This window comes from Pseudophryne corroboree, chromosome 3, assembly GCF_028390025.1.
Source record: "Pseudophryne corroboree isolate aPseCor3 chromosome 3, aPseCor3.hap2, whole genome shotgun sequence".
In the NCBI taxonomy this organism is placed as follows: Eukaryota; Metazoa; Chordata; class Amphibia; order Anura; family Myobatrachidae; genus Pseudophryne; species Pseudophryne corroboree.
Window position 1 is genome coordinate 360,359,903 of NC_086446.1, and position 23,896 is coordinate 360,383,798.

Genomic DNA, 23,896 nt, shown 5'->3' on the forward strand with positions numbered 1-23,896 from the left:
TTCACTTTTAAGTTAAATAAGGCTCCACAAGCCTTCCTCAATTACGAATCCAATTAGTGTAATGATTGTTAATGGTCATGACCAATTAAGTCTCCAAATAATACCTGAAGAACACTTTTTTAGGCATAATTGGCCATTAACATTATAAATAAGTAATTTTAAATATAGATGTGGTAAATGTGGCTTGTTTTTTTTTTGTAGAGGTGTAGTGTGTGAATAAATGTGTTAACACGTTTTTTAAATCAATAAGCTCCTAACTATTTTTAATGTTTATTTTCGGTTTTAATTTTAAATTCGCATTCTTAAGTTACATGTCAGAAATGTTTAAGCTAACCAATTTCTGCTAGGCAATCTGCAGTTCCTTTATTGCATAAATAAACACAAGACCCGATTAACTTGAAACAAAAATGTTTATTTGTACATTATTGTTTTGAAAAAACAAATTTTTAGAAATAATGTATTTTTTTTTTCAACAAATTTTTGCAGCAAATCCACTGTTGCCATTAAATTTTGAAGTTGCTGGCGCATGCTGGCCAGAATTCCTCCCAAACTTGTGGGATCTCCAACCGCAACATCTGAAATTAAGATGCAAAATGAACATTACTAACTTCCTCACATTACCTATTATACAAACAAGGCACAAAGCACACTTTAATTCAGGCATGTCCAAACTGCGGCCCTCCAGCTGTTTGTAAAATACATATCCCAGCATGCCTTGACCCAGTTTTGCTGTCCGAGAATGCAAAAGCTGTGTCTGGCCATGCTGGGATGTGTAGTTTTTCAACAGCTGGAGGGCCGCAGATTGGACAGGTCTGCTTTAATGGCCAAGTAACTACATCATGGATGTTTTAATGAGAAAACATTAGCAGAACAACACTCAAGCCTGCTCAGCAAGGTTTTTTATTTTTTACTTAAACAAAGTGTACGACACCATGGGGTACATACAGTAATATGGGAGTTATATTGTAGATGGAATGTTACCCATAGCAACCAATAAAAATCAACATATTATCTTGTAGAAGGTGCAAAATAATTGAAAAGTATGATCTGCTTGGTTGCTATGGCCAAAATCCCAACTTAAATAGTAATACCATCTTAGTAAATGTAGCCTCATGCAGGGATTCATTCACATCTGGAGTGAAACAGTCTTTTCTTTTTTTGTTTTTGGCCCTGCATCATCACACTGCATATCCACATCTTCAGAAGGACCACATATCGTAGCATGCACACACTCCATGAAAGCCTGCCTTACAACATAAGGTCTAACAGCTTTCTAAATGTATAAATCCTAAATAGTAGGAGTGTAACTTTCACAACACAAATCACTGTGTCCTTAGCCTGCCTAACAAAGTGACTCCTGCGACTTCAATGTGAAAATATTGCAATACCCAGGCACAATTGTAAAAGTAAAACCACACAAAAAGTACCACTCAGGTCTAAATGTTTTGCATATAATGTATCACATACAAACCCTGTTGTGCAGCCAAACCTGTCGACATAGTGATTGGCGACCCAGAGTGGGCATCCTCAACATTGCAGATGTAGACACTGTACATATAATGTTCCTCACACAAATGTAAATGCATAATCCATACCATGATGAAGAAGACAAGCATTTAACCTTGACAAAAGATTGCCCACAGTACAACACTGCATTTATTTGAATGTGTCGTAATTTTTTTGTAAAAAATAAAAATGAATGTGTGTGAACTTACTCTCCTCTGCCACTTGCCCACCTCCCTCAAGAGGCCCCCTCTGCTGCCCATTCGGATGGCGGCGAAGGTGGCTGGCTGGGGGATGTAGACTGGATGGGTGTTGTTGGCTGGATGGGGGATGTGGGCTGGATGGGGGAAGGAGGCAGGATGGGGAAGGAGGGTCTATTTCTGTGAGAGGATGGAAGGGGGAGGACCTTACAGAGGGGGTTTGAGAATGATACGGTGAGGGTGGTGGAGAGGATTTTTGGGACACAGAGGGGGAGGGGGGCAGAGAGGGGAATTGTGAAAGAGAGGTGTACTGGGCCGGAGAGGGTGATTGGTCGGGAGAGGGGGATTGGGAAAGAGAGTGGGATTGGGCCGGAGAGGGGGATTGGGAAAGAGAGTGGGATTGGGCCGGAGAGGGGGATTGGGAAAGAGAGTGGGATTGGGCCGGAGAGGGTGAGGTGGCCGGAGAGGGTGAGGTGGCCGGAGAGGGGGTGTGGGCCTGAGAGGGGGAGGTGGCTGGAGAGAAGGAGTGGGCCGGAGAGGTAGAGGTGGTTGGAGAGGGGGAGTGGTCCGGAGAGGGGGTGTGGGCCGGAGAGGGGGTGTGGGCTGGAGAGGGGGTGTGGGCTGGAGAGGGGGAGTGGGCCGGAGAGGGGGAGGTGGCCGGAGAGGGGGAGTGGGCTGGAGAGGGGGAGGGGGCCCGAGAATGGGCCTGGGAAGAAGAGGGGGATGGGGAGACAGAAGGGGAGGGGGCCTGAGAAGGGGACTGGTGTGGGCTCCCAGCAGCAGCAGCAGCTTGCCGTTGTGCTCGCCCTAGAATGACATATGTAATATTTAGGTTGTAGCATATACATTTATAACATCAGCATATTCCTATTACTCTGTTCTGTCCCATGTTAAAGAGACAGGGGTAACATTAATAAGTTTTTTTAATGTTAAAACTGGTGATGTTGCCCATAGCAACCAATCAGATTATACGTAACATTTATTAAGCTGCTTCTATCAGATAATATATAGAATCTGATTGTTTGATATAGGCAACATCACCAGTTCAAAAAACCTCCCACATTATAAAATGAAACCCACTGAGCAAGTTATTGGGTTAAGTTGACAGGCTGTGTAGCAACTCTGCACAACAACATTCACTTTTGCAGAAGCACCTTGCTACACAGTCAGTACTGCTTGCCCTACCCACACACACTGTGTCATGTTTATTCTACAAAAAGTTTATTGTAATTGTGCAAATTTTCACACTCTCACTTAGTGAAAGTAGGCAAAGTTTATGCTAAAATTCTCAGTTATTTACTGTAATATGTTACTTACTGCGCCTACGTATGTCACGGATTTGTTGGCGGAGCTCCGCCAACAGGTCCGGCGTACGCCTGCGGAGGTCGCTCCAGCGCCTCTCCAATTGAATGATGGTCCTCCTGCTGCGGATGCGGGTTCTCAATAAGCGGCGGACCTCCGCGTAGGCCTCGCGCTTTACCCTATTTGGGATAAAACAACTTCTATTGCGACCAACAGCCACCCCGACCGTCCCCAGCAGGACTACATGGCTACAAAAACAGAAACCTGGATGTTTCAAATGTACTGGCTGCACCACGTGCTGGAGCATGCTCACTGGCCCAACTTTCCCTCATCCACATTCTGGACGCCCCATCAAGATCAAGTATAAACTACACTGCATCATGGACCACGTCATATACATCCTTACATGTCCATGTGGACTATACTATGTCGGGATGACATCAAGGCGGTTCCGTGACAGGATGGCAAATCACAGGACTACTATCCACCAGGCCATTGAGTCCAAAAAGGAGGAACAGCCGGTACCCAGACATTTTCTGATGCATCGACACCAGGTATCCAACCTCAGATGTAAGCTGATCGACTGGGTACCACCACCTGTTCGAGGGTGGGACCGCACCCTGGCACTGAAAAGAAGGGAGAGCTACTGGATCCACCGACTAGACACCATTTCTTCCAGAGGGATGAACAAAAATAACCCCCTCTCGATATTTCTCCGGTAGCTCCTGGACATTTCATCATTCACCATCATCCCCTGCGTTGGTCACATAATACACGCCACCTAAGACTGGTACACTTGCTGGACTTATTTGTGACCTTGCCGAGTCGGCACTCCTTTCTATGGACCATACCGGCCCGTTGTTGTATAATTATTATAAGAATTGTATACATTATTTGATTTCTGACAGCATTGCCTTATTGTGTTGACTATACCTGTTGGTACATGATAGTCCTCGTTGGAGTACTATAGGTGTGTCGTGATGGATTGCCCACGGCACTTGTTACTATGATTTAATGTCTATCATGGACTGTGTCCCTATGCCGGTCCTCTAGTGTTTGGCCAGAGGGGGGCGTAGGGCCACTACACCAATATTATGTTAGCTCATCTGTCCCCTTTTTCTGAGGGTTTATAGCCCATTCATGTTTACATACTCCTATAGCACTCCATTAGACAGGGCATTATGCATTTGTATTTTATACATCAGTACTACTGCCTCACCATGGTTTGATGCTGCAGCGCACACCATGATGTCTGTGTAACAATGATTAATGTGTTATTCACTGTTGCTTTGTTTGTTAACCCAGGTCCCCGATATACCATTTATCACCCCCTTACAGATTGGATCAGCTATGGTTACGTGCACACTGTGTGCCATACGTGGCCTTCAGCCCCGCCTCCTGCCATTACCCACAGTGATCACCTTGACTACGTGAAACGCAAGCCGGACCAGCGTGGAACGCATCACTTCCGTTTTTAACCGGAAATAACATAGCGTCGTGGCGGGTTGCCATAGCGACCTCGTGGCACAGCCGTTGATACTGTTCGGCTGGCCGCGGCTGGTCCCGGGGGCGCACAAGTAACATGGCTATGTACATCAGACGATGGGGTGTTATTCTCTGATGCCCCACTTTCATGATTGTGTACAGCGCGGCACCCGACGGCACGTAACTTACAGTTTGACAGGAAGTGGCGCGTCCGGCCGCAGCCACACATGACTCACCCATCTATTTGCATACAGGTATATTTAGGGGGCCTAGGAGGCTTCATGCAGGTCCTGGTTCCTTTCTAATGCTGCTGAGGATGTTACTGCTGCCTTTGACTGTTTACTGACTGGCATATACCTTGAGAAAGGTCCTAGCACAGGACCGAAACGTTGGTGAGCCCTTTTTGTATTTTTTGTGACATGAAGTTACATGGAACCAATCCTTTGAATAAATGACTTTAGTATTTACATGAAATCAAGCAAGTCTGGAGAGTGCTATCTTTTTCCACTGTTATGTGGAAAAACACTGTATTGTACTATGGCCCTCATTCCGAGTTGATCGCTCGCAAGGCGATTTTAGCAGAGTTACACACGCTAAGCCGCCGCCTACTGGGAGTGAATCTTAGCTTCTTAAAATTGCGACCGATGTATTCGCAATATTGCGATTACAAACTACTTAGCAGTTTCAGAGTAGCTTCAGACTTACTCGGCATCTGCGATCAGTTCAGTGCTTGTCGTTCCTGGTTTGACGTCATAAACACACCCAGCGTTCGCCCAGACACTCCTCCGTTTCTCCGGCCACTCCTGCGTTTTTTCCGGAAACGGTAGCGTTTTTAACCACACGCCCCTGAAACGCCGTGTTTCCGCCCAGTAACACCCATTTCCTGTCAATCACATTACGATCGCCGGAGCGAAGAAAAAGCCGTGAGTAAAAATACTATCTTCATTGTTAAATTACTTGGCGCAGTCGCAGTGCGAATATTGCGCATGCGTACTAAGCGGAATTTCACTGCGATGCGATGAAATATACCGAGCGAACGACTCGGAATGAGGGCCTATGAGTCTGACCCTGTGATTGGATCAGGCTTTGATTTGGCACCCCAGCCGTTATCTGTGTCGGGTGAGAGTGTGGGACTTTCCTTTTATATATATATATATATATATATATGTATATTTATTAATCGAAATTAAGTAGGATTCCCTAACATTCTCAACAGCCCATCCCACCCCCCGGTATCACATATAATACTTTACAGCTTTGCTCCACTGGCTGGCGTCCTAAGACTGGAAGAAGTGTTTGTGCCTCTTAAAGTCCCTCATAAACGGTGGGTACAAGAGGACACAGAGCACGGCGGGTACAGGAGGACAGGGTACAGGAGGAGAGGGTACAGGAGGCAGTTACAGCAGGAGAGGGTACAGGGCGTGGGTACAGGAGGTGGTTACAGGAGGAGAGGGTACAGGAGGAGAGGGTACAGGAGGAGGGAGTACAGAACACGGGTGCAGGAGGAGAGGGTACAGGACGCATGTAAAGGAGGTAAGGGAACAGGAGGTTGTTACAGGAGGAGAGGGTACAGGAGGAGAGGGTACAGGAGGCGGTTACAGGAGGAGAGGGTACAGGATGCGGGCACAGGACACAGATACAGGAGGAGAGGGTACAGGAGGCAGTTACAGGAGGAGAGGGTACAGGAAGCGGGTACAGGATGCAGGTACAGGAGGCAGTTACAGGAGAGGGTACAGGACGCGGGTACAGGACGCAGGTACAGGAAGCGGTTACAGGAGGAGAGGGTACAGGACGCGGGTACAGGATGCGTTTACAGGAGGAGAGGGTACAGGACGCGGGTAGAGGAGGCAGTTACAGGAGGAGAGGGTACAGGATGCGGGTACAGGAGGAGAGGGTACAGGACGCAGGTAAAGGAGGCAAGGGTACACGAGGTGGTTACAGGAGGAGAGGGTACAGTAGGAGAGGGTACAGGAGGCGGTTACAGGAGGAGAGGGTACAGGACGCGGGTAGAGGAGGCAGTTACAGGAGGAGAGGGTACAGGACGCGGGTAAAGGAGGCAGTTACAGGAGGAGAGGGTACAGGATGCAAGTACAGGAGGAGAGGGTACAGGATGCGGGTACAGGAGGAGAGGGTACAGGACGCAGGTAGAGGAGGCAGTTACATGAGAGGGTACAGGACGCAGGTACAGGAAGCGGTTACAGGAGGAGAGGGTACAGGATGCGGTTACAGGATGCGGTTACAGGAGGAGAGGGTACAGGACGCAGGTAGAGGAGGCAGTTACAGGAGGAGAGGGTACAGGATGCGGGTACAGGAGGAGAGGGTACAGGACGCAGGTAAAGGAGGCAAGGGTACAGGAGGTGGTTACAGGAGGAGAGGGTACAGGAGGAGAGGGTACAGGAGGCGGTTACAGGAGGAGAGGGTACAGGACGCGGGCACAGGACACAGGTACAGGAGGAGAGGGTACAGGAGGCAGTTACAGGAGGAGAGGGTACAGGACGCGGGTACAGGATGCAGGTACAGGAGGCGGTTACAGGAGGAGAGGGTATAGGACGCGGGTACAGGACGCAGGTACAGGAAGCGGTTACAGGAGGAGAGGGTACAGAATGCGGTTACAGGAGGAGAGGGTACAGGACGCGGGTAGAGGAGGCAGTTACAGGAGGAGAGGGTACAGGATGCAAGTACAGGAGGAGAGGGTACAGGATGCGGGTACAGGAGGCAGTTACAGGAGGAGAGGCTACAGGATGCAAGTACAGGAGGAGAGGGTACAGGATGCGGGTACAGGAGGAGAGGCTACAGGACGCGGGTACAGGACGCAGGTACAGGAGGCGGTTACAGAAGGAGAGGGTACAGGAGGCAGTTACAGGAGGAGAGGGTACAAGATGCAGGTACAGGAGGCAGTTACAGGAGGAGAGGGTACAGGACGCAGGTACAGGAGGCGGTTACAGGAGGAGAGGGTACAGGACGCGGGTACAGGAGGAGAGGGTACAGGATGCGGGTACAGGAGGCAGTTACAGGAGGAGAGGCTACAGGATGCGAGTACAGGAGGAGAGCGCAGGCACAGGAGAGAGTTTCAGCGCACTGCGCAGTACAGGAGGAGTGAGTACAAGAAGAGAGAGCGGCAGCATACAGTGCGGTGCAGGAGGAGAGAGCGCACGGCATGACGTCTTCATGTCACATGCGGGCGCCGGGACTAGCCGATACGTGTTCTCATTGGTTGCTAGGCAGGGGTTGGTGCAGCGTATCGCCGGTGGCCGAGGAGAGTGTGAGTACAACAGCTGAGTGTCAGTGGGCAGCACAGCACCACGCCGCGGATCGGTAATAGAGATCGATCTGTGGCGTGCGGCAGGGGGCCCTTTTAGATGGGGGGCCCGGGGTACTTACCCCCAGAGCCCCCCCCCCCCCCCCCCCTTAATCCGGCTCTGACCAGGGGTAGATTTAGGGGTCAGGGCGTCCCTAGACACAACAGTAATGACTGTCCCTCTGTCTAATTGTATTTCTTTAATGATTAGTTTTAATCCCTCATTTGATAATTGCCAATTTAATAGAATCCTATAAAAGCCCTTACTATGACATAAAGTTTTATTTTTAATTATGTACACATATTTACTAAGTAGGACAACTTACAGGGGCAGTATGTGCATGTCCTACCCGTTTACACTCAACTCATGATGGCATATTATGGTACTGAGAAATTCCCTACTCACCACTACATGGGTAATATACAACAAAAATACTGATTGTTAATACTTCTACTTGAATATCAATACTTTATCAAACTGAGTTCACAAATAATTGTACAGGATTCAGTAATATAAATATAGGGGCAGTGATTGTAAGGTGCTCCCCCTTCCCCACCCCCTCCCTAATCCATATCACAAAATCTGCCACAGACAAAGACCACACATATCTGCATATGTGTTACAGAGGCCACATCTCCTTCTCTCTTCCCAACAGGACTTAGGGCTTTATGACCTAATAAATCTCCTGCAAATCCTTTGATTCACATAGTTAAAAGTTGTTTTTAGAGTTGAATCCCCCACATTCCAAGCATCTCATATCACAGCACAGGAATGTAGAGATCTGGGGAGAGGTTCACCTGTACTGTAAGCACTCCTCCTAGAGGTTAAAGACAAATAGAGCAACCTGAATTTTAAAAGACAACAACATTCTATAAAAGGGCCAAATCTCAGGCGAAATTGTGTGGCTTTCTGGCCTATTTAACTTGTTCTTCGGCAATTGCTATTCTTATGTTAACCACTTAACTGACAAAAAAATTTCACAAAAGCCGCCCAGAAATTATCAGATTTTTTATAAGTGAATTAGGTAAAGAACATGTATTTGATGTTTTTTTGTTTTTTTCTGATATTTGGGAAAAAATAGTTTTTCCCAAACATTGGAACATCAGTTAGCACCATCGGAATATCGCAACCATCGTAAACATTGCGACTGTCGCGACTTTCCATTTAAGCCCCGGGGCAGCCACCAGGTACACAGGGGGGCTTGAGGGGGTTAATCTACACTTCCCCAGGGGGTGCTATCGTCTGCAGCCGCTGGGTGGGGTGGGGATCCTGCCGTGCTGACTGATCAGTAGTGGTCAGCAGAATGGCAAACACTGGAGGGAGGGTGCAGGAAGGCAGAGGGACCTAGAGCAGCAGTGGAGGAAAGTTTCTCTTCCCTGCAGCTGCAAACAGTGTGTATCTGACTGGTCACAAACATTTTTTTAAATGCCCAATATTTTTACATTATTTTTTAATTTCTATGAAATATTTTTGTTTATGTTTTAAAGTCTGGGGGCGGGATGTACTAATTTTCATGTCCGAAGTAGTGAATTATCTGGATTTTTTTTTGTGCTGGTTCCGCTGCACAAATCCCAATAATTTTGTGTCATGCATCAATTTTTAGATTCACAATCAGTGATTGCGAAAACTCACCCTCTTCGCGATATAGGCGCAGTGTCCCTGTACTTCATACTGCGCATGCGCGAGGCTACTCAAGCTTCCTGACATGTGCAGTTCTGTTTCCTCCAGCATCTCACTCCCCTGCTGTGCCTCCCTCCATCATCTCTCTCCCCTGCTGTGCCTCCAGTATCTCACTCCCCCGCTGTGCCTCCCTCCATCATCTCACTCCCCTGATGTGCCTCCCTCCATCATCTCTCTCCCCTGCTGTGCCACCTGCCTCCCTCCAGTATCTCACTCCCCTGCTGTGCCTCCCTCGATCATCTCTCTACCCTGCTGTGCCTCCAGCATCTCACTCCCCTGCTGTGCCTCCCTCCATTATCTCTCTCCCCTGCTGTGCCTCCAGCGTCTCTCCCCTGCTGTGCCACCTGCCTCCCTCCAGCATCTCACTCCCCTGTTGTGCCTCCCTCCCAGGGGCGTAAGTTCATCCCAGTTGCCCGGAGGCAAGTTGGAGTTTCGTGAACCCCCCCATAATTGAAAAGGGAAAACATAATGTGTGTATATATATATATATATAAAACACCCACAAATTACAGAATTATATAGCTCGCACTCTCAGCCAGAGCTCGCAGCGAATTGGCAGGGCTCCAGCTATACTGTTGACAACAACTGGAGTATCACGTTCAGACTCCCGAGTTTCAGCCGTCTACGGAATGCAGAATCAGCGATCACCGGTGGTTCCCATCTGACAATCCAGCAGTACACCATTGCTGCTGCAGAGCAGGCTGAGCAGTACCAGACAAGAGCTGTCCTGTACCCTATTACATTTGTTATGAGGGCTCCTGGGATACAGCCAATTGACTATGCATCAGTAGCAGCTGCGCTGCAGGCAGAGGTCCATCACACTTGAATAACACTGTGAACCACACAGATGCTGCTGTATATGCAGGTGCTCCTTCAAGAGCCCGGAGGCAGGCGTCTCCATTGCCTCTGGGAGCCCTCCATCATCTCTCTCCCCTGCTGTGCCTCCAGCATCTCACTCCCATGATGTGCCTCCCTCCATCATCTCTCTCCCCTGCTGTGCCTCCAGCATCTCACTCCCCTGTTGTGCCTCCCTCCATCATCTCTCTCCCCTGCTGTGCTTCCTGCTTCCCTCCAGCATCTCTCTCCCATTCTGTGCCTCCTGCCTCCCTCCAGCTCCCCTATCATCCTGCCGTGCCTCCTAACCACATGGAAATATGCTTGTCCACTCACAGAACAACAAAGAATACAACAACACAGATGTACCTTTAATAAAAAATACACTATGAAGACCTAAATCCTTGAACACCGCCACTCCAATGAGGCAAATTAAATAATGCCGTTAACCACCGAGCCAAATGTTAATACACTGGCCAGTGCAAAGCTCAATTGCTGCTAATGGGGAGGAGTTACGATGCGGCTCTCCCGCGATAAAGGCACAATGCGGAAGTGATGCATTTTCTGAAACATGAAAGTTTATTGGTACATCCGCAAAAAAGAAAAAAATGCGGAAACGGGATGTGAGCTCAGCAGTAAGCTTTGATACATCCTTCCCTGGACCTGCATGATATGGCTAGCCAAGTCATGCCTGCACATGTTCACTCAGTCCGGCCCAAAAAAGCAATACATTCATTCTTTCGGCTTCGGAGACAATATACCAGAAGTAGCTGATTATTGCATTGTACAGTATATATATCAGTGAGATTTTAATAATATATAAAAGTGGTATGTCACTTTCTATGACAGCTCTCTACACAACTTTGATTTCTTTGCTAAAGCAAAATAAAGATGTTTTTTCCCACTAGGTTTACACGGGATGCAGTTATGTGACCGCCGGTCACTAAACCGACACCGAAATCCTGCTCATTGGAAAGCCCGACAGACAGGGACTATTCCCACTCGTGGGTGTCCACCTGTGGCGAGTGCAGCGAGCCACTCAGCCTGCTGTGTGGCTAGGGCAGCGAGCCCACAAGGGGCTTTATTGCGTTCGCCCCTTCACCCCCTCCGCCTGCAATCTAAACACCGGGATCCCAGTGTCGGTATGCTGACCAGCGGTATCCCAACCACAGGTCACCCATACCCAACCCTGTTACACTGATACTAAGGCCCAGGCTTGTGCAGCAGAGGGGACAGGATACTGTAGTTCCTGCTTGCAGTTACTCCACCTTCACTTCTTCCACCAAGTTCAAATTGTTCTTGCTCCTGAAGCTACAAGAAAAAAGTCTACCTCTGTGGTTTAACACATGGGTTAAACCTCATTGATTGACTCAGCAGCTGCGGGTAATTAGCCTGTAGGTGAGCGGAGTCTCCCCAATATCATTAGCTGTATTACTGCTTGGAGTGTTTTACTGTATTAACTTGATTGAGATATTATTTAACCTGCAGTTAGAAGATTTGATTCAGTGCTCATTAGTCAGGTTATACAAGATACGGGTGTCGGGATCCCGGCGGTCAGGATACCGACGCCAGAATCCCGACACCAGCTTAAATACCGGCGGTTGGAGTCTGACCGCCGGCTGATTACCCCTCTTGGGTGGTGGTCCACGCCACCACCCGGAGGGGCATAGAAACCTGTGGTGACCAAAGATCGCCACCGTGCCGAAGCGTGGCGAGCACAGTGAGCACGCAAGGGGACAGGCTGTGCTCGCTGCTGGACTCCTGGCTGTCGGGCTCCCGGCGTCTGTCTCCTGACCACCGGGATCCCGACCGCCGGGATCTCCTACTGATACCCAAGATACAATATAACCACAGAGAGGGGAATTGGTGGGGGAGCTCTAAGAGAAAGATGGGAATGTTGGGAGGGATCGCTAAGAGAGAGGTGAATGGGGGGGGGGGGGGTGTAGTGGGCTCAGAGTAAATCAGGCTGCAGAAGACAGTCCAGCCAGGCATAATCACTGCTGGTCACCATAAAAGTACACAGAGCCGGCCCTAACCAATATGATGCCCTAGGCAAGATTTGGCTGGTGCCCCCTAGCACCACCGCTGGTTCCGCATCTGACCTTGCACCTCTTTAGCAGCACCATCACCCCTCACCTATAGCAGTCCTTATTTTGGTGTTTGCACCCTCTATATTTTAAATAGGAACAGTTCGCACATTTGACGCACAGCCCAAAAAGGGGTGTGTTTTTGCTGGCAAGAGGCATGGCCATACAATAGTAACCCCAATTCCAATTACGCCACACAGTACTGCAACTTTATTCACATTTGATCATGTGATTGTGTCCATAATTTATATTACATCCCACAGTAGTATCACTTTACCTTAAACGTTACTCCTCACAGTAGAGCCCCTTATTCACATTACATCACACTGAATTGCTCCTTATTCACATTACACCACACAATATTGTTTTTTATTCACATTAGATGACACAGTAGTGCCCTTTCTATACGCAACGCCACATAGTAGAGCACCTTACACACATAATGCCATACATTAGTAATGCATTTATACACATAATTCCACACAGTAATGCATCTTACACATATGAGACACATTATTAATGTCCTTATAAACATAATGCGCCCTACACATTATGACAACCTTTGTTAATGCCCTTTTACACATAATGTCCCTTACACATATGCCATACATTATTAATGCCCTTATACACATAATGACACACATAGTGCCCCTACACATTTGCTGCATATTATTAGTGCTCCTATACACATAAGGACACACATACAGTAGTACCCTGTTAAACATGTGCCGCACATTATTAATGCCCTTATACACATAATGCCGTACATTATTAATGCCCTTATACACATAATGACACACATAGTGCCCCCTACACATTTGCTGCACATTATTAGTGCTCCTATACACATAATGACACACATACAGTAGTACCCTGTTACACATATGCCACACATTATTAATGGCCTTATACACATGACACACATAGTGCCCCCTACACATATGTTGCACATTATTAATGCATTTTTACATGACACACATAATGCTCCTTACACATATTCCGAACACTACTGCACAACCAACCCACTCACATGCACACAGCACTCACACTGACACTAACACTGTGACCTCTGCCTCTGCTTGGATACAGATGTGTCCTCATAACTCTTGCCTCAATGCTAACGTCGGGCACCTTTTTTTATGAAAATGCATCTTCTTTGCATTGCTATGTGGCTAGGATGCACAAGCAGCTTCTGCTGATTAAAATGATATGCAGCATGCCTATATACTGTGTGAGACTGTGGATGTATCTGCATATGAAATGCTACACACAGAATATAGGCATGCTGCATATCATTTCAATCAGCAGAAACTTCTGATGCCCCTAGGCATATCAAATGCCCTAGGCCACAGGTTCTCAAACTCGGTCCTCAGGACCCCACACAGTGCATGATTTGCAGGTCTCCTGACAGAATTACAAGTGACATAATTAGCTCCACCTGTGGACCTTTTAAAATGTCTCAGTGAGTAATTACTACACCTGTGCACCTGCTTGGTTACCTGCAAAACATGCACTGTGTGGGGTCCTGAGGACCGAGTTTGAGAACCACTGCCCTAGGCAATTGCCTAGTTTGCCTATACCTATGGCCGGCTCTGAAAGTACAATACCAGATGTAATAATAGAATTAGATGGAACAAAGTGTTAGCTCAAATTCTGTACACGTAAAAGCAGATGCTGAAGCACGTCTTTTTTTTATAACAATGTTTGTTCGCATCTGAATAATGGATGAGCTGAAGTGCTTAAAGAATTAAAAAATCACTTCTAAAAGAATAATAAAGACTTAATAGTGTGAAGTGTGTGCAAATAAGATTGTAGGCATGCATCTGCCATAAAAAGCATGTGTACAGTGACGCCAAGGAAAGGGGGGTTCTCTTTACCCGGGCCCTGGTCTGTTGGGGGGCCCTGGTCCCACTGCCTCCCCTCCCCCTTCCCCGTTACAGAGAGATGTACAGGGAGAGAGAGAACTCTCTCCCCAGTCCTCTCTCCGAGAGAGAGCAGCCAGGTTGACTCAGCCGTGGGGCGATGCGGAGGTGTGACGTGTCAACGCTATAAAGGAGGGGGAACGGATTGCATGGTGGCCGTGTTCGCATCATTGTAGCCAAGTTCCCCGCTCTGCAATGCCGAGATTACCGGCATTACACAGCAGGGGCGTGTCTATGTTGACACGACCCAACCTGTTCTCGCGGGGGGACGGGAGGGCCACGCGATTTTTAGGAGCCTCCTGGCCATTCCGGGAGAGTCGGCAAGTATGGTGTATGAATGCTATGTGTGTATGTATGTATATATGCATACTGTGTATGTATGCATGCTGTGTGTATGTATGTTATGGAATGCAGTGAGGATACCGATGGACGGGATCTCGGCGCTCGAAATACCGACACCGGAATCCCATCCGCAGCTGGAAGACCGACGCCAGACAGGACTCGGGATACCGATCCTTCTGTTAGCTGGATCATGTCCCGCCACGGGAAGGGTGGGGTTAGGTTTAGCCGTCAGAAAGGGGGTTAGGGTGACGCAAACACATGTAATGCCCCCTGTACCAGTGATGCAAACACACGTAATGCCCACTGTAGCAGTGTTGCAAACACACATAACGCCCCCTGTACCAGTGACGCAACACACGTAACACCCCCTGTACCAGTGATGCAAACACACGTAACACCCCCTGTACCCGTGATGCTTACACACAAAACTCCCCCTGTACCTCTGATGCTTACATACGTAACACCCCCTATAGCAGTGATGCTTATACACATTATGCCGCAGTCACACATACATACACACAGATACACACAGCACATACACATACTAGAGATGTGCACCGGAAATTTTTCGGGTTTTGTGTTTTGGTTTTGGATTCGGTTCCGCAGCCGTGTTTTGGATTCGGACGCATTTTGGCAAAACCTCCCTTAAATTTTTTTGTCGGAATCGGGTGTATTTTGGATTCGGGTGGGTTTTTTTTCAAAAAACCCTCAAAAACAGCTTAAATCATAGATTTCGGAGGTCATTTTGATCCTATAGTATTATTAACCTCAATAACCATAATTTCCACTCATTTCCAGTCTATTCTGAACACCTCACACCTCACAATATTATTTTTAGTCCTAAAATTAGCACCGAGGTCGCTGGATGACTAAGCTAAGCGACCCAAGTGAGCGGCACAAACACCTGGCCCATCTAGAAGTGGCACTGCAGTGTCAGACAGGATGGCAATTAAAAAAATAGTCCCCAAACAGCACATGATGCAAAGAAAAAAAGAGGTGAACCAAGGTCGCTGGATGGCGGTCGCTGGATGGCTAAACTAAGCGACCCAAGTGGCCGGCACAAACACCTGGCCCATCTAGGAGTGGCACTGCAGTGTCATACAGGATGGCACTTAAAAAAATAGTCCCCAAACAGCAAATAATAAATAAAAAAGAGGTGCAAAATGGAATTGTCCTTGGGCCCTCCCACCCACCCTTATGTTGTATAAACAGGACATGCACACTTTAACAAACCCATCATTTCAGCCACAGGGTCTGCCACACGACTGTGGCTGAAATGACTGGTTGGTTTGGGCCCCCACCAAAAAAAGAAGCAATCAACCTCTCCTTGCTCAAACTGGCTCTACAGAGGCAAGATGACAACCTCATCATCATCCTCCGATTCCTCACCCCTTTCACTGTGTACATCCCCCTCCTCACAGAGTATTAATTCGTCCCCACTGGAATCCACCATCACAGGTCCCTGTGTACTTTCTGGAAGCAATTGCTGGTAAATGTCTCCACGGAGGAATTGATTATAATTAATTTTGATGAACATCATCTTCTCCACATTTTGTGGAAGTAACCTCGTATGCCGATCGCTGACAAGGTGACCGGCTGCACTAAACGCTCTTTCGAAGTACACACTGGTGGGGGGGCAACTTAGGTAAATTAAGGCCAGTTTGTGCAAGGGCCTCCAAATTGCCTCTTTTTCATGCCAGTATATGTACGGACTGTTTGATGTGCCTACTTGGATGCTGTTACTCATATAATCCTCCACCATTCTTTCAATGGTGACAGAATCATATGCAGTGACAGTAGACGACATGTCAGTAATCGTTGGCAGGTCCTTCAGTCCGGAACAGATGTCAGTTTTCGCTCCTAACTGCCCTGCATCACCGCCAGCGGGTGGTTTTGGAAATCTGATCTTTTTCCTGGCAGCTCCAGTGGCGGTAGAAAATGAAGGAGGTGCTGTTGGCGGGTCACGTTCTGCTTGAATTGACAAGTGTCTCACCAGCAGGTCTTTGAACCTCTGCAGACTTGTGTCTGCCGGAAAGAGAGATATAACGTAGGCTTTAAACCTAGGATCGAGCACGGTGGCCAAAATGTAGTGCTCTGATTTCAACAGATTGACCTCCCGTGAATCCTGGTTAAGCGAATTAAGGGCTCCATCCACAAGTCCCACATACCTAGTGGAATCACTGCATTTTAGCTCCTCCTTCAATCTCTCCAGCTGCTTCTGCAAAAGCCTGATGAGGGGAATGACCTGACTCAGGCTGGCAGTGTCTGAACTGACTTCATGTGTGGCAAGTTCAAAGGGTTGCCGAACCTTGCACAACGTTGAAATCATTCTCCACTGCGCTTGAGTCAGGTGCATTCCCCCTCCTTTGCCTATATCGTAGGCAGATGTATAGGCTTGAATGGCCTTTTGCTGTTGCTCCATCCTCTGAAGCATATAGAGGGTTGAATTCCACCTCGTTACCACCTCTTGCTTCAGCTGATGGCGGGGCAGGTTCAGGAGTGTTTGCTGGTGCTCCAGTCTTCGGCACGTGGTGGCTGAATGCCGAAAGTGGCCCGCAATTCTTCGGGCCACCGACAGCATCTCTTGCACGCCCCTGTCGTTTTTAAAAAAATTCTGCACAACCAAATTCATTGAATGTGCAAAACATGGGACGTGCTGGAATTTGCCCACATGTAATGCACGCACAATATTGCTGGCATTGTCCGATGTCACAAATCCCCAGGAGAGTCCAATTGGGTTAAGCCAATCTGCGATGATGTTCCTCAGTTTCCGTAAGAGGTTGTCAGCTGTGTGCCTCTTATGGAAAGCGGTGATACAGAGCGTAGCCTGCCTAGGAACGAGTTGGCGTTTGCGAGATGCTGCTACTGGTGCGGCTGCTGCTGTTGTTGCAGCGGGAGGCGATACATCTATCCAGTGGGCTGTCACAGTCATATAGTCCTGAGTCTGCCCTGCTCCACTTGTCCACATGTCCGTGGTTAAGTGGACATTGGGTACAACTGCATTTTTTAGGACACTGGTGACTCTTTTTCTGATGTCTGTGTACATTCTCGGTATCGCCTGCCTAGAGAAGTGGAACCTAGATGGCATTTGGTACCGGGGACACACTACCTCAAGAAATTCTCTTAAGTCCCTGTGAACTAACGGCGGATACCGGATGCACGTCTAACACCAACACAGCTGCCAAGGCCTGAGTTATCCGCTTTGCAAAAGGATGATTGCTGTGATATTTCATCTTCCTCTGTTGGATAGTCAATTGCTTACTGGAAGTAGTACAAGTGGTCTTCCGACTTCGCCTCTGGGATGATGATCGACTCCCAGCAGCAACAACAGCAGCGCCAGCAGCAGTAGGCGTTACATTCAAGGATCCATCGGAGGAATCCCAGTCAGGAGAGGACTCGTCAGAACTGCCAGTGACATGGCCTGCAGGACTATTGGCGTTCCTGTCTAAGGAGGAAATTGACACTGAGGGAGTTGGTGGTGTGGTTTGCACTGGGAGCTTGGGTACAAGAGGAAGAAGGGATTTAGTTGTCAGTGGACTGCTTCCGCTGTCACCCAAACTTTTTGAACTTGTCAATGACTTCTGATGAATGCGCTCCAGGTGACGTATAAGGGAGGATGTTCCTAGGTGGTTAACGTCCTTAACCCTACTTATTACAGCTTGACAAAGGCAACACATGGCTTGACACCTGTTGTCCGCATTTCTGTTAAAATAATTCCACACCGAAGAGGTGATTTTTTTTGTAATTTGACCAGGCACGTCAATGGCCATATTCATCCCACGGACAACAGGTGTCCCCCCGGGTGCCTGACTTAAGCAAACCATCTCACCATCAGAATCCTCCTTGTCAATTTCCCCCTCAGCTCCAGCAACACCCATATCCTCATCCTGGTGTACTTCAACAGTGACATCTTCAATTTGAATATCAGGAACTGTACTGTGGGTGCTCCTTCCAGCACTTGCAGGGGGCGTGCAAATGGTGGATGGAGCCACCTCTTCCCGTCCAGTGTTGGGAAGGTCAGGCATCGCAACCGACACAATTGGACTCTCCTTGGGGATTTGTGATTTAGAAGAACGCTCAGTACTTTGCTGTGCTTTTGCCAGCTTAACTCTTTTCATTTTTCTAGTGGGAGGATGAGTGCTTCCATCCTCATGTGAAGCTTAACAACTAGCCATGAACATAGGCCAGGGCCTCAGCCATTCCTTGCCACTCCGTGGCAAGTTTATGCTTCTCCTCAGATGCTTTTAATTTAGATTTTTGGGTAATTTTACTAAACTTTTGTTTTTTTTATTTTACATGCTCTCTACTATGACATTGGGCATCGGCCTTGGCAGATGACGTTGATGGCATTGAATCGTCTCTGCCATGACTAGTGGCAGCAGCTTCAGCACTAGGTGGAAGTGGATCTTGATCTTTCCGTATTTTACCCTCCACATTTTTGTTCTCCATTTTTTTAATGTGTGGAATTATATGCCAGTAATATATCAATAGCAATGGCCTACTGCACTGTACTACTCTATACTGGTGGTCACCAAAATGCTGCACTGTACTACTATATGCTGCTCACAACAATGCAGCACAGATATGGATACTTGAAGTGACACAGAGCTGAAAGATACAGCAATTGCCTACTGTACTGTACTACTATATACTGGTGGTCACCAAAATGCTGCACTGTACTACTATATAGTATATACTGGTCACACAACAATGCAGCAGATATTGAGCACTGATCAGGATTCTATCTAGAACTGAGTCTGACACGGAGCTGCAAGATACAGCAATGGCCTACTGTACTGTACTACTATATACCGGTGGTCACCAAAATGCTGCACTGTACTACTATATACTGCTCACAACAATGCAGCACAAATATGGATACTAGAAGTGACAGAGCTGCAAGATACAGCAATGGCCTACTGTACTGTACTACTATATACTCTTGGTCACCAAAATGCTGCACTGTACTACTATATAGTATATATTGGTCACACAACAATGCAGCAGATATTGAGCACTGATCAGGATACTGTCTAGAACTGAGTCTGACACGGAGCTGCAAGATACAGCAATGGCCTACTGTATTGTACTACTATAATATACTGGTGGTCACCACAATGCAGCACACTGAGCACAGATATTTGCAGCACACTGCACACAGATATTGAGCTTTTCAGGCAGAGAACGTAGCCACGTCGTCTCCGCTCAATCTCCAATGCACGAGTGAAAATGGCGGCCACGCGCGGCTCTTTATATGGAATACGAATATCGTGAGAATCCGACAGCGGGATGATGACGTTCGGCCTCGTTCGGGTTAACCGAGCAAGGCGAGAAGATCCGAGGCTGCCTCGGACCCATTAAAAACACGTGAAGTTCGGGGGGGTTCGGATCTCGACGAACCGAACCCGCTCATCTCTAACACATTCATACATACACAGTCACACATACATATAGACAGATACTATATACATATACACACACACACACACACACACTTTCACTCACTCACTCTCTTTCCAGCCACTTACCTAATGAAGTCTTGCAGCTCATGATCCTGTGTTGCAGTCTGCAGCATGGTCCCGTGTAGCTCTGCCCCTTATCCCTGTGTAGCTCAACCCCTTTTAGGTCTGCACACTGGCTGTCACTGGGGAGGGGGAGAGGAGGTTTCATGCTGCCGGTGCCACTGCCTGTAATGTAGAGTGTGACAGTGCAGCAGCCAGCAGCAGCAGCAGGGGCATCAGCTCAGCACAGGGATGTAGAGCAGGATGAGCGCCTCTCCAGCCTGGCGGCTCCCACCTTTGCATTACTTTGCTGAGCGGGTAGTGCTAGGGATGGCCATATAACATTGATGATTCGAAATCATTGATGGTATATGACCGATGGTAACTACTTTTACCATTGCTGGGGGAGAACCAGATGGTTTCCTGCCATCGATGATAAAGAGCTATCAAATATGTTTTTTTTTATTTTTCTCCAGGGTGTCAGGGACATGGAGCATAGCTCCTCCCTCAAAACCCACAAATCCATGCCTCCTGGGCCCTGATTGGCCCTGTCACACAGTCAATATTAAAGAAAGGGTGACCATCGATGGGCAAAACCATTGATCGTTCCTTTATAGATGCTTTCCTCAGTGCCAGATTAAGGTCCACATGGGCCTGGAGCTGAAATTTACAAAGGGCCTAATTGTGCACCGCCACATGGGGTGTGGCTAGTGGTGTGGGGGGAATGATCAGTGGTGTGGGGGTGTGGCCTTCCTTCAGTCACCTTAATTGCCATCTCCACTTCACTTATATCAACAGTGTAATGTGAAAGTTAACAAACAAAAGGAAACCCCCTGTAAATAGCAGTGCCGCTTATACACATAATGATGCCCACGGTAGGAATGCCCCTTATACACATAATTCCCCGTGGCAGCAGTGCCTCTTATACACATAATAAATGTCCGTGGTAGCAGTGCCACTTACATACATGTTAACGTCCACAGTATCAATGCCGCTTATACACATAATAAATGCCCATGGTAGCAGTGCCGCTTATTCCACATACAACTGACGGAAACGCAGTTCTGCCCCGTTCTGATACACTTTAACCCCTAACAAAAAAAGGTATCAGGAATACCTAGGGAGCACAATAACAAATTCATAAAAAATTTATTTTACATACACATTATGCACACATAATAACAATATATCATTAAAAATATATTAACTGAACAATTGAACAAGACTCCTTTTATCTTCAAATAATTAAGGTTACCCAATAAGGGTTTATGGACAGAAATCCTTAATCGATGGTATCCAATCCTAAAAAGTGTCATATAGAATTTTAGTTTCAATAGTTGTATTCCATTAAAGTTAGTTGTGCTTATTTATTCCAGCAATGTCAGTCTCTGGAGAGAGGGCGTCTGACTGTACGGTTCAAAAAGAGCGCGGTGCTATGCTCCACCTCCTAGATGTTACTCTTATCCCCACAGCATCGTGGGTAAAGTACTTTAACAGCTGCTGGCCTTCTCCATTCCTAATGTTTGTTAATAGCATCTTGGATATACAGTAACTTTGTACAATAACTACAAACATCAAAGGTGGAGCATAGCGCTGGTACGTTACATACAGAGCCCCGGCGACCTCCTTTTGTCAGCGTAAAAGTTATTCCGTTACATCATTGCTGTGGGGATAAGTGTAACATCTAGGAGGTGGAGCATAGCGCCGTGCTCTTTTTTGGGTAAATGTATGATCTGGCAATATGGGGGAGAAGCGGTATCAGCGCACATGATGTGCGTTATACCTCTTCTCCCCCATGTATGATGGCTGCGGTGCGGCTATCTAAAACATAGCAGGCGGATATGCGCGGGCAATATATGAACGGTCAGCATCGCTGACCATTCCGACACCTGCAGCTGTCGATTTGGACAGCTGCAGGTGTCATACACCTGCACCATACACTACAGCAGGTACAGAGCTGTCGCTGCCTGTGGCGGGTGCCGGCACCGGACTGCGCTGAAGTTCTCACCTGAGTAACGAGTTCCGGCGCATGCACAGAGGAGCCGGCCGGGTAGGAGACGCAGCGCGTCAGCACTGAGCTGACGCGCTGTGTGCTCAGGGGTACATCACCGGAGGGGGGAGCGCTTCGGCAGACAAGATGTTAATACATCTTGTTGATGTCCCTTCCTGCTTCGCCTCAGTAATGAGGCGACGCAGGAAGTGTTATAGCGGCATGATGCGTGCGGCTATAATACATTTACCTATTTGTGCCGTACAGTCAGGCTCCCCCCCTCCAGAGACTGACATTGCTGGAATAAACAAGCACTAACTTTATCAGAATACAACTGTTGAAACTAAACTTCTATTTGGCACTTTTTAGGATTTAATACCATCGATTATTGGGTAACCTTAATGATTAGAAATAAGACAAGTCTTGTTCATTTAATATATTTTTAATGACTTACAGTATTGTTATTATGTATGCATAATGTGTATGTACAGTAATATTCATTTTTAATAAATATGTTATGGCACGCCCTAAGTATTCCTATTACCTTTTTTTGTTGTTACTTAACCCTGGCATCACAGTACTGCAGCATTACATGAGAATTCTACATACAATAATATAGCGATTGGCCAAACAGTTTTGATGCCTTGATAAGCGCTAGGTATTCATTTGTTGTTTCACTTTTATCCCTGCCTACCACCACATACACACACATAGTACACACAACAAACACGCACCACCACATATACACACACAGTACACACACCACCACTGCATATACACACGCACAGTATACACTACATACACATACAGTACACAAACACATCACTACACACACACCACCACATATATATATATATATATATATATATATATATATACATATACACACACACACACACACACACGCCACTGCATATACACATGTATATACACATGCACAGTACACGCACACACACCACCACATATACACACAGACAGTACACACACATCACCACATAGTGCATAGTGCACACTGCACACATACACTACACAGACATACAGTACACACAAACACACATACAGTACACAACATCACATGTACATACATACACACCACTACATGCACACAAACACTACACACACAAAGCAGTCGATGCTACTTATCCAGAAGCCATTGTACAACTTACAATTACCAGGCTTCATGCAGCAGCAGCAGCTCCTCGTGTAGTCTGAGGGGGCGGAGCTTGTGAGTGACAGGATCAGTCAGGACCCCGGAGAAGGAGAGACTGGGGGTGAGATGCGGCCACCACACTGCCTGCACCGTCCTGTGGCTCTTGGTGAGAGTGCTGGCGTCGGGGCATGGGAGAGAGGACAGTCGCTGACAGTCTGTGACAGGAAAAAGTTATTTTCCTGTCATGGCTGTCAGTCTCCTGTGGGCCTGTTTGCAATGGGGGGCCTGGAGCTGCAGCTCCATCCGCCCCATTGTTAATCCGGCCCTGGCTTTCCTACCATCGAGGTTATTCATCAATGGTACCATCAATGGTAACCATCAATGAATAACCCACCGATGGCCATCCCTAGGCCTGTATGCATGCAGTGTGTATATGTATGCTACGTGTGTATGTGTGTGCGTGCGTGCGTGCGTGCGTGCGTGTGTGTGTGTGTGTGTGTGTATGCATGGTGCAAGCTATGTGTTTGTATGTACAGTATGCATGTATGCATGCTGTGTGTGTGCTATGTGTATTTATGTATGTATGCTGCATGTGTGTGTT

General features: G+C 47.4%; 1 protein-coding gene across 1 annotated transcript; it reads right to left on the reverse strand.

Annotated features, from left to right (window-relative positions):
* Positions 1 to 411: 411 nt before the first annotated feature.
* Positions 412 to 23,414, reverse strand: LOC135057276 (uncharacterized). Its single transcript, XM_063963167.1, has 3 exons — positions 23,312 to 23,414; positions 1,716 to 2,510; positions 412 to 575 (listed from the first exon to the last, which is right to left on the reverse strand). The coding sequence occupies exons 1-3, from the start codon at positions 23,325 to 23,327 to the stop codon at positions 412 to 414; spliced, it is 975 nt and encodes a 324-aa protein (XP_063819237.1). The 5' UTR covers positions 23,328 to 23,414.
* Positions 23,415 to 23,896: the final 482 nt, after the last annotated feature.

Bases quoted from the DNA above. Each gene is read 5' to 3' on its own strand.
- LOC135057276 (XM_063963167.1), bottom strand. The intron at 576-1,715 runs GTAAGTTCACAC...TCTTAATTTCAG, and splicing joins TGGGCAAGTGGCAGAGGAGA to ATGTTGCGGTTGGAGATCCC.